General features: G+C 41.6%; 1 protein-coding gene across 2 annotated transcripts; it reads right to left on the reverse strand.

Moving 5' to 3' along the window:
• Nucleotides 1-627: 627 nt before the first annotated feature.
• On the reverse strand, nucleotides 628-9,037 carry LOC116400184 (MARVEL domain-containing protein 2-like). 2 transcript variants are annotated; one of them, XM_031877893.1, is made up of 7 exons: nucleotides 8,980-9,037; nucleotides 6,626-7,886; nucleotides 6,440-6,475; nucleotides 6,172-6,299; nucleotides 3,130-3,301; nucleotides 2,938-2,988; nucleotides 628-1,521 (listed from the first exon to the last, which is right to left on the reverse strand). In XM_031877893.1, the coding sequence occupies exons 2-7, from the start codon at nucleotides 7,862-7,864 to the stop codon at nucleotides 1,405-1,407; spliced, it is 1,743 nt and encodes a 580-aa protein (XP_031733753.1). In that variant the 5' UTR covers nucleotides 7,865-7,886; nucleotides 8,980-9,037; the 3' UTR covers nucleotides 628-1,404. The 2 variants fall into 2 exon arrangements, with proteins under 2 accessions (XP_031733753.1, XP_031733751.1); XM_031877891.1 differs by having other exon boundaries at nucleotides 6,172-6,350.
• Nucleotides 9,038-11,103: the final 2,066 nt, after the last annotated feature.

Below are 11,103 nucleotides of genomic sequence, written 5' to 3' on the forward strand. Positions count from 1 at the left end.
ATTGATACCTTTATATGTGTATGATAGACCTGGTTATTATTATGGTCTGTTCTGGTTTATCAAAGAAATGATAACAATATTTTTCTGATATAACAGTGTTTTGAGTCTTTTTTTATCTATTAAAATATATTAATATATTTAGGCAACATATTGTTAAATGAATTGCAATAATTACAACTACAGAGCACAATGGTCAGAATGTCTTTATGCGGGGGCACTTCTCTGGTGGTAGGACAGCCTCCCTGCTGCTCCTGAGGGATTCATTCACTACCACTATTAACAATCCACTGCATAAAGACATTCTGACCATTGTGCTCTGTAGTTGTAATTATTGCAATTCATTTAACAATATGTTGCCTAAATATATTAATATATTTTAATAGATAAAAAAAGACTCAAAACACTGTTATATCAGAAAAATATTGTTATCATTTCTTTGATAAACCAGAACAGACCATAATAATAACCAGGTCTATCATACACATATAAAGGTATCAATCAGACTATAGTCTTACTTAAGAACATGTACTTATGTTACACATTTGTTATGTAAACTCATATTTCGAACAATGATAAATCAACAACGATCTACAATAAATAAGACAAAATGTAATTATGAAGATATACCTTGGTTGTTATTGTTTCTGTAAAGGGTTAACTTCATGAACTCTCGTTTAGCACCACAGCGCTGCTGACTGAGTCTGGGCAGATGTTAGACGGTAACAGATGTAACAGAAGTTACTCAAACAGGACATTAGGGAAAGATGTAAAATACAAGTTTATAAAAAGCTGCTTCTTTGTCATAAAGCAGTATGACATACGATACAAAACAATAACATACACATATCAATCAATCAAACAATGTACAAGTGAGTTCACAACAGCAGTGACCAAAACTAATTAAAAACAAACACCATCTGTTAGAATGAACAGTGATTTCAGTAACATGGTGGGAGACAGTTCACTGTCATGTAAAGAACAACACCAGCACACAGTGAGCATCATAACCTCCACAGCACAACACATGCAGCAAATACAAGTATATCCTGTCTGACCATAAACTGTTAAACTAACTAACCTGTGCTGATCGCTGTCTCCTGCAGATCTATGACTCTGATCATTAACAGTGACTCAGCCTTATTTACATCAGCTTCCTCAGGTCACTCTGTTCAGCCAGTGGTGAGATCATTAACACCTGCTTTAAAGGAACAGACATGTAAGACCCAATGTACTTGGTCTTACCCACACTGATGGAAAGATCATTTCAATTTGTGTTTCAATGTTTCTGGTTTACTTCATAGTTGCTGACAGCAAACACAAGCATCACATTAGGTGTTTAAAATCTCCTGAGCGACATCACTTCCTTGACATGATTCCAGGTGTGTTGATGAGAGACTGCAGTGTTTAGCTGATGTTGCTTAAGCCCATGGCCTTGTTGTACTCATGAATCTTCTGCTTGATATGAGAGAGCTTGTTCTTGAGGTACTCACATCTGTCCCTTTTCTCCAAATATGTTGGATCCTGGCAAGAAACACAGAAACACATTTTAAATGTTTGGCTTTCTCTCCTAGTAATGGGATTCTATCCATCAGGGACAGACTGTCTGTGATAATCAATATCAAGAGATTGAATTGGTGGGTTACTGCATGGCAAATAAAATAACACATACAACCAAGTACAATACATGTTTACTTCTTAGTGTTCCGCAAACCAGAAGAAAGAACATTTTGGAGATGGTGCTGAATTTATTATAACAGAAAGCCATTTAGAAGTCATATCAACATCCCATACCAGAACATAGGAACAACCTTGTGTTCTAAAAAGTGAAGCCAATGCAGAAGTGTCTTAAACGTGCATTCTCTCTAGTGTCCACCAGGGGGCGACTCCTCTGGTTGTATAGAAGTCTATGAGAAAATGACTCTACTTCTCTCTTGATTTATTACCTCAGTAAACATTGTAAACATGAGTTTATGGTCTCAATCTCTAGTTTCAAGTCTTCTTCAATACAGCATGATGTTCATTTAGTACATTATGGTCCATTTAGAGTCACACAGACCATAAAGCAGGGGATGCTTTAGGGGCGGGGCTACACGGTGATTGACAGGTCTCTACCAGAGACACAGCTCCTTCTCTCCTCTGCACTCCAAATATGGTGACTTCTGTTCACTGGTTGTAAAAAGTAAAGATGGCGCTGGCCTTAATCCAAACTCTAGGCTTCAAATCGGAAGTCCACAAACCAATGGGTGATGCAACAACGACTACGTCCACCTCCTATATGCAGTCTGTTGTTGGTACTGATTAAAAGGGACATTCCACTGATTTGGCATTACACCAATACAATTGAAGGAATGAAGAGACGGATTAGAACAAGAAATATTCAAATTGAATCAGCAACCTGACTTTTTGTTCCTTGTCAAGACCCAAAACTCTGGATCCTACAATTCCCACAATTCATCTAGATAGCATCTGTAAACCCAAAGCCTTCTTTCAGGCTCCACAGCTTCAGCTGGTAACACAGGCTTTCTGTTTGAAACTAACAGGAGATGCTGAATCCTGAGTGGTCTCTCTCATGTTTTAAAAACGTATGGAAGGAGGATACTCGTTTAGTTTCTTTGCGGCTCTGGAGGAGCTTTATGAAATTTGAGAAAAGGACTCTGAATATATGATTAGTGTTATTTTGGAGACTACACATCTCATAATGCTTATGAGCTGAAAGAACAAAAGCCTGAATATCTTGGCCTCTGTTGAGATCCTTCCTTTTTCCATTTCTGTCTCATGCAATTCCCCCGAATTCATGGAGGTCCAATACAAACTCTCTGGAATACCCCTTTAATATAAGTGGAATTATATTATTAATAACTCCAAGATGAAAACCAGCGGGGAAACAGAATTATCTCAGTGACGAATCATCAACTACATTTCATGATGTATACTTACAGCTTTCTTCCTTTGGTATTCCATTAAAATGCCACTGATCCGCTCCTTTTCCTGAAACACAATTAGAATGTTATATATACAGGGTGCATTCAAGTGTGCTCCCGTGTGTGTGTGTGTGTGTGTGTGTGTGTGTGTGTGTGTGTGTGTGTATGTGTGTGTGTGTGTGTGTGTAGACAGGAGTGAGGGTCGTACCATTTGGCTGGAAGGCCGGGAGGGAAGGTTCTGCATCATCTCGTCCATCCCTTCAAACCTCTTGGCCATGGCCTGGACCTCAACATGCAGCTCCTTGTACTCGGCGTACTGGTCATTGAACACAGCCTTGTACTGGTCCCTCTGCTCGTCTGAGCGGATGCTGGGGTACTTCCTGTGGGAACAGGACAGGAGAAACCATATTGTCTTGGCTGCTGGCGACATTCAAACTACAGCTGAATGTCTCTCAGACACCGGGCAGCAGTTTGTAAGGATGATAATATCCATTGAAAAAAGATTAGAGTTCAAATATAAATATTTTATTACCGTCAACAGATCCCATGAAATGACTCAAACCAACAATGTGTCCATCTCCCCACACTTTCTGACTGTCCTAGCCTGACTGTGTCTCTTAGCCCCAAACTCTGTGGCACAGAACATGTCAGGCTGTAGATAAAACACAATACTTGGTAGTAGGGAGGACTCATTATTGGTTTGGCTCTGCACATGGTTTTTCATGACTATAATAACAATATAGAATAAAAGGAGCCACTTTATCCACCACCGAGGAGCAGTGCTTGTTACATGATTGGACTAAAGCGTCCACATTTCATAATCTAGAACAATATTGCTGTCAAACACCAAAGAGAAACGACAGCCGCAGCCTCACTTATAAAACAGATTTGTCTCATATGGCAACAAGGCTAAGACTCTAAACACATATCAAATAAAATACATTTGTGGTCACTGACACATAAACACTTCAGCAAGTTCAGTATCTTGACCCTGTGTAAAAACAAGGTCCAGGGTTTTTCATAAATACACTACATGTATTATAATTTATAAACATATTTTCCCCATTATCTTATTTTCTCATTGCACAGCTACTGTCTTCCTCAGTTGCTCTGCTTCCAGTGCAGCTTGTTTTAAGTAGAGCTTTTATCCAATCAGATCTCACCTCTGTGTCTCTAGGTAAGAACAGAGGCAGAGGCCTGCAGAGTCTCACCTGCAGCCAGTGCAGATTAAAGTAAATGAGGACGATATTGTTGATTGTCATAGTGTTCAACCAATCAGGTCTTTAGTTTGACATGTTGGGCGTATTCTTTGACGTGTCAGAGCCTGCTAGCTGGCCTATAGCTACGTCAGCATTACGTGCAGCTCAGTGTTCAGGTGCAGCTCTGCAGTGAGGTGCAGCGTGTGCTGTGATTGGTCAGTGGGCGAGCACGTGACTATCGTGAAACGAAACTTAAAGTAGCCATCAGAGGCTTAGTCGGAGTAGTGAGAGTTCAAATTGAAAGATATGGAAGAAATTATGACATTTTTTGCATTTTGCTTGGTGTAGATTATTATTATTTTACCTAGCTTTGTTTTTTTAACACTCAATGGCTGAAGGAAGAGAAACTGATTAGTGAGTTGTGATTTAACCGGATTAAACTCTTAGTCAACAAAGAAAGGAGGATGGAGTTTGTCTTTAAGTCAACTGGTTTGTTTCTTTACATCTAACATCTGAATGGCCCTCCAGTGTGCAGCAGAATGCGTGTTGCTGCAGGTCTGCTGGATTGATTTGTTGCTCTGTTGTCATATGAATATATGTGACTGGTTCTTCTGAGTTTGTTCTTGTCATTGTGTTATATAGATTTGGACAATATGCATTGTCCGTTAATTACGAAGCATCCCGTCATTATGTTTCTCACAATTTAAGCTTCTGCATTTTCCAAATGCACTAGTATTATTCAAACGTATTGTTCGGTTCGTAAGCCTCGTACCGGACGGTTTAATACGAATATGTGTATTGTTACACCAACAGAAACAAATAACCGTAGCTGTGACGTCATAGTGAGATTATTAGGAGGTGTTTCAGCTATATAGAGAGAGGCCATAATTAGGGCCTGCAAGGCCTTCTCTGCTGGCCTAAACACAATCACAAAGTTATAGCTATTTTATAATTTAATAATTTTTCATAAATACACGACATCTATTATAATTACTTTTCCCATTAGCTTATTGCACAGCTACTGTCTTCCTCAGTTGCGCTGCTTCCAGCACTGCTTGTTTTAAGTAGAGCTTTTATTCAATCACATTTTGCCATTTTTAGCGTGTTGGCATGTTGGGCGGTGACAATCCCAATATCTGCTGCCTCTGTGGAGCGGACATTTTCAGCCTCAAACACATTAAAAATATATTCAGGAAATACAACTGGGGAGGCTCCACTGTCTTCACTGGCGTCCATGAATCCAGAAGGACTTCTTACTGGAACTGAACCGCACCGATGTTCTGAACAACCGTGGTATTGAACTCTTTGTAATCAAAGAAAGGAGGATGGACTTTGTCTTTTAGTGAACAGCAGCTCTGGTAAGTGAACTGCTTTTGTGTTTTATCTGCAGTAGCGTTACTACTGTGTTCATTTATCTATGGTGTTGTTTTTATGATCTGGTTAATATTGTTCCCTCTGATGTGAATAATATCTGAATGGTGCTCTTCAGTGTGTGGATGAATACGTGCTCTAGCGCTGCAGCGTTGCTGGATTGATTTGTTGCCATATAAATATATGTGACTGGTTCTCGTGAGTTTGTTCTTGTCATTGTGTTAATTACATTGATTTTGACTATATGCATTGTCCCGCCAGCATCCCGTCATGCTGGTGTCTGAGAATCAGCACCTTAAAGCAAGCTTTGATGACTTTGAAGTGGGAGAAGCACATAACAATGGACAAGGTCCTAATGGTTGGACATTTACATCTTCATATTGATGACACTACATGTAAAGAAATCAGTGGAGATCAAATTACTGCAGCAGCTCAAAGTTGTATTTCTGCCACAAACATGAAGCCTGAGAATCATATTTGCCTTTGAAGTGGGAGGACGCTATGGGTTACCACCACATGATTAGAATGTCTTTAATCAACAACCTTCCTACCAGAGTTCATTAGTATGTCGAATATGTACATTCAAAATACATAACAGGTTGAATTTGAGCCTTCCTATCCAGGGTGTCTGAATACAGAATGCATGTTTGGAAAATGTAACAAAGAAGGGTTCTACTCACGCCACATAGTCGGCTATAATGACAGGTTTGGGGATGTGTCCAGCTGGAATGTGACCTCTGAGGATCTCTGGCTCCAGCGCCATCAGAGGAGCAGCTGCAGAGTAGTTTGTAGAGTCCATGATGTCTGGCTGAATAGTGGGGAGAGGAGTCTGCTCTGAGAGCCTGGAGCCTGGACCCAGCTACAGCAGGTAAACAGTCACGTGTTCACTTCATTTACACTGTGTGCAATCCAATGTCTGCTTGGACAAAAGCAATCCTTGATACTTACTATAGACAGAGGGACTGATGATCCAATAGTTTTCATCTAGGTTCATGGGAAGAAGAGAAGGGGAGTGATTAGATGTTCAAACTGAGTCCTCCCAGTGAGGCTGCTCTCACGCTTTCTTTTGTTAAGTTCACAACATTTCAGCAAAATGTGAATAGAAATTCATGCATGTGTGCGTGTGTGTCAGACCTCAAGCGCCAGCCCCTCCTTCCTCATCCTGGCTGCTTCATGCCTCCACAGCTTCAGACACACTGCTGCACTAATGAAGTAGAGCACCATGGTGATGAAGAGGAAGACGATGGCTGCTGTCTGGCCAGCCTCAGTGCGACAAAATGCCCCATTTACTCCGTTGTTGAAGACCGGTACATTGCATAGCCCCCCTCGTGTGGTGTCCCTCACATACACTATCCCTGCTGCTAAATACAGCATTGCCAAGACCAGGTTGATGGAACACTCTGTGAGCGGCCACCAAGAAGAGTCTAGAAGGATGGCTCTGTAGTACAAGCTCATGCCCAGAACGACCAGAATAACAGTCACTATCCATGCAAGACCAGCCACCACAAGGACAAAAGGTGTCTTGGGCCCTGAGTAGGAACCGCCCCCATATCCACCAGCACCTCCACCGAGCCCCCCAAACAGCTGTGGCTGGGAGTATCCATACATATTGAACCACTCGTTGTCCTTATGAACATAGGCACAGACGCAGGCGAACACTGCAGCTCCAAATAGCAGCTGCACACAGCCCAGGATCCTCAGCAGGCCAGCCCAGGACTTCATGTGGGCGTAGCGCTGTTGGTACTCCTCCACCTGCTCCTGGTAGGTCAGGGCCGAGAGATTGGTGGGCACTGCTGATGCAGAGTCGAGGGCTTCACTACCCAGCAGCAGCCCGTCTCGCTCCTTCTGAGAGGTGTAGCTGCCCCCAGAGCCGCCGTAGGGGTCCCGATAGGACCCTAGAAGGGACGGAGATGGAGGGGCGGAGTTGGGGGGTGAGCAGGGGACTCCTGCCGTAGTGCGGCAGCTGGCGCTCTTACTGGATGAGGGGGCAGTGGAGAATGGGGCAGGTAAAGGTGGTGGAGGGATAGCCCAACCATTGCTGCCACGTTTACCGCTATTGCCACGGAAGAAGTTCTTAACAGAGGCGGGGATGAAGCGGCGGACTGGCTTAATGTCCATGACGTCACGGTCATCCTCCATTGGCTCATTATCACTGGGGGGGTACAAGGATTCAGACCCAACAGCTGGCTGTTCAGGTAGAGGGGGAGGAGGAAGGGGGTCCAAGCTTACAGCCGGCGCTATTTCATGCAAGGGATGCGGGGGCATAGGAAAATCCGGGTCCTGCCATAAGGGGCCCACAGGGACCTGGTCATAGTGTGGGAACTCTCGCACCCGGTCGAACCTGGGGACAGAACCAACCCCTCCTGAAGACATCAGGACCTGGACTCTGTGCTCGCTACAGAGAGAAACACACGGGATTAAAACACATGGACCAGGGATTTAAAATGGTAATTTAAGGTTATTAAAACTTGGGTCTTATTTTCGTAGCTTTGGACATCATTTATTTTGGTTATAATAACATTTTACTCGCTAATGTAATTGCTGAGATCGAGGAACAAAGCAACATCCCTACAACAAAGTCTGTTGGAGCAACAAACACAAACAGTCGGACATAGTTTGGAAACAAACCAAATCAGTTTTTACCGGGAGCAGGAACAACAATGACCGTGGGACATGACCGTTTCTTTTTATCTCAAACTAATGCAGTGCCTGTTCAGAACAGATATTAACATATAATCTCCAATATCAGAGAAAGTATGTTCCATCTGTGAAAGCTTACATCAACTGAGCTGTCTGTGTGCACAGAGTCACAGCTTTATGTAAAAATAAATGACTGACACACATAACACAGCATGAGTCTATGCAGGATAACCACCGCTTCAGCCGGCTTCATCTTAAATAAGGAGTACCTGGAAGTATCAAAAGAGCTCAAAGAAATAGTTGTTGAAATAGTTCAATACTAGAGAAGTCTGAAAAAATAAATAGAATTTCGTGCATTTTTTCAGACTTCTCTGGTATTGTACTATTTCAATACTGCGTACTTAAAATCATGAATAAATTGGTTGAAATGAACCAACGTGAGAAGGAGGAGTCACGCCCACAATGAGGCTGTTAATCACAGGTAGACTTTAGGAACGTTCACATTAAGGCTCACGAGCCAAACCAGCGTGTTGCCTTAAAGGTGTAGAAGCGTTTCTTTAGCTCGTGCGCTTCACCGCCGGCTGTGTGCTGGTTTACTGTTGTTGTCCAAACATGAGCAGAAGCTGAATTCACGTCCGAAGCGCTAACGTTAGTGAACGTTGTCCCTGCCTGTGACGGAACACTTCCACTGCAAACCGGTAGAAATGTTCAACTATAAATAAAAACAGCTTGTATTGAGATAAACAACAGATTAAACACACATTGATCGACGTTTTATTCGTTTAAATCTAAATTCCTGTCATTAATAAGCGAGAATGACACAATTCTAGATTTGGACGCGGACTCACCTGCTGATGATTCTCCGTGAAAAGTGTAGAGACTTCCCGTCGGTTACCCTCCCTTTGTTCTGCCACACTCTCGCACTGATCTCAGGTCAGACCTCACTATGAACTCGGGTTCACTGAGGTTACTTAGCAGGAAAGAAAACTGATCCCAGATCCCCGCTGCGGTGAGACTCACCTGGCCAGTCCGACCAGTCTCACGACGCGTTCACTGTCTCCTGTCACATCCGACTTCCCACGCTCCCAATCTTATGTGTTGTTCTTATACCTGTAATATATACATTTACACATTTAACTATTATTAATCAGTGTGTTTGATGCAAGCAATATTTCCCTTCTTCTTCTTCTTCTTCTTCTTCTTCTTCTTCTTCTTCTTCTTCTTCTTCTTCTTCTTCTCTTACTGTGGCTTTTTGGAGAAATTATATCACAAATAACCTTGCATTAGAAAAATGATTTTTTTCTCATCATCTTTGATGAGCTGTAACAAACAAATTCCTAATAAGTAGACCAAGCAACTGCCATGGTGACACAGCAGCAGATGATTGAGAGGTAAACAGTGCACACATTACATTACATGAATGTGAGACGTGTGTGTGTGTGTGTGTGTGTGTGTGTGTGTGTGCCTACAGTGTAGAATTGTGATAGAATCTGAATTGTAAGTCGCTTTGGATAAAAGCGTCTGCTAAATGACTGTAATGTAGTGAAAGAAACCCCTTTTGATATTTCAATAATGTCAACATACAGTGTGTAAGAAGTACTTAGATAGTAAAAGTATTAATACTACAGTGTAAAAAGTTAAAGTATTGTCATCCAGATATACTTAAAGAACTAAAAGTAAATGAAAGTACACATTATGCCTAATAAAATATATTATATCATTGGATAATAATTATTGGTGCATTCATTTAGTCCTTCCCTCTATCCTGACTGATCACATGTCACTGAACCTGGTTTGAGTAAAGTGTTTTCACTCATTTATGACCTTGCTAGAGTCTGCTTTTAAGTCCCTTTGTCATGGTATTTTTTTAAGTAATATATATCTCTACTTGTATATTTCTACTCATTATATTGTATTCATGCGTAAGTAATTTTGCTCTGAACTTTGTTGAACTTCACCGTGTCTCTGTTGTGCAGAAGAAGAGTTCTCCCTCTCTGTTCACAAAGATAACTAACTGTGTTGTATGAGGATGTTCCAGCACCAAGGCCTTTGGGCCGATTGCTTTGGTTGCTGACCGTTTGTTTTTGAATGTTGTTCCTATCAGTCTGAGACCAAAAGTCTGAGGCTGAAATGTGTGTAACACTGGCCATCGGCCCCCACCGTTGCTCATTCTGTATAGAGAAAGCTTGTTCACTTTTTTCTTGGTTCTTCCTCACTGAGACTGAACGCATTCTGTTGTGATGATTGAACCTTCTCTCTGCAGAGAATAACTACTTAAAAGATAACCTGGCTTTTGGTATTATGTATTTCAGCATGAAGAGACTCACGCAAAGCGGGTATAGGAGTTTTATCCACAACACTTTGCCTGTTGGTTCAGTGCTGATAATATACTGCTGGGTAGTTTAACCTATAACAACCATAGACTGTATATAAGAAGTAATGATAATACATCATCATTTATTACAGTAGTTGATTAAATGTAGTATTATTAATCTGAATTTGTAAAGAAACTAAAGCTATCTATAAAGGTAATGCAGTAACAAGTACAATATTTCCCTCTGAGATGTGGAGTAGAGATGTAAACTAGCACGATATGGAAATACTCGATTGCACTTATACTGTGAATGTAAAGAACGTGCCAGAGTGCATCAAAAAAGCATCAAAATAGCTTGTTTATCAAAAAATGTCCCCAGGGAGAATCTTCCCGCACACCCTACAGAGACTAAGCCCTGAATGTCCTCGGATGCTGGAAGGCTCCAGGGGAAAAAACTGAATAACTTTCACTGTATTAGCTGTAGCCCTTTACATATAGAAGGAGACAGGCTCTTCCCTCTTTTTTTGTGCTTTAAAGACAGACTCTTCCATTAGCGTTCCACGACTCAGGTATTTTTGGAGTCAACAATGCTAATACAACTTACTTGTTGCCCCGGTACATGCTGGAAAGCTTTCCATTACTCCTACCCTCTCGGCCT

Source organism: Anarrhichthys ocellatus, unplaced genomic scaffold (assembly GCF_004355925.1).
Source record: "Anarrhichthys ocellatus isolate YVR2014 unplaced genomic scaffold, GSC_Weel_1.0 scaffold153, whole genome shotgun sequence".
NCBI lineage: Eukaryota > Metazoa > Chordata > Actinopteri > Perciformes > Anarhichadidae > Anarrhichthys > Anarrhichthys ocellatus.

Bases quoted from the DNA above. Each gene is read 5' to 3' on its own strand.
- LOC116400184 (XM_031877891.1), bottom strand. From the start codon at position 7,864: ATGTCTTCAGGAGGGGTTGGTTCTGTCCCCAGGTTCGACCGGGTGCGA. The intron at 6,476-6,625 runs GTCTGACACACA...CCATGAACCTAG, and splicing joins AGGAGGGGCTGGCGCTTGAG to ATGAAAACTATTGGATCATC. The intron at 2,989-3,129 runs GTACGACCCTCA...ATTGTGTTTCAG, and splicing joins CCCGGCCTTCCAGCCAAATG to GAAAAGGAGCGGATCAGTGG.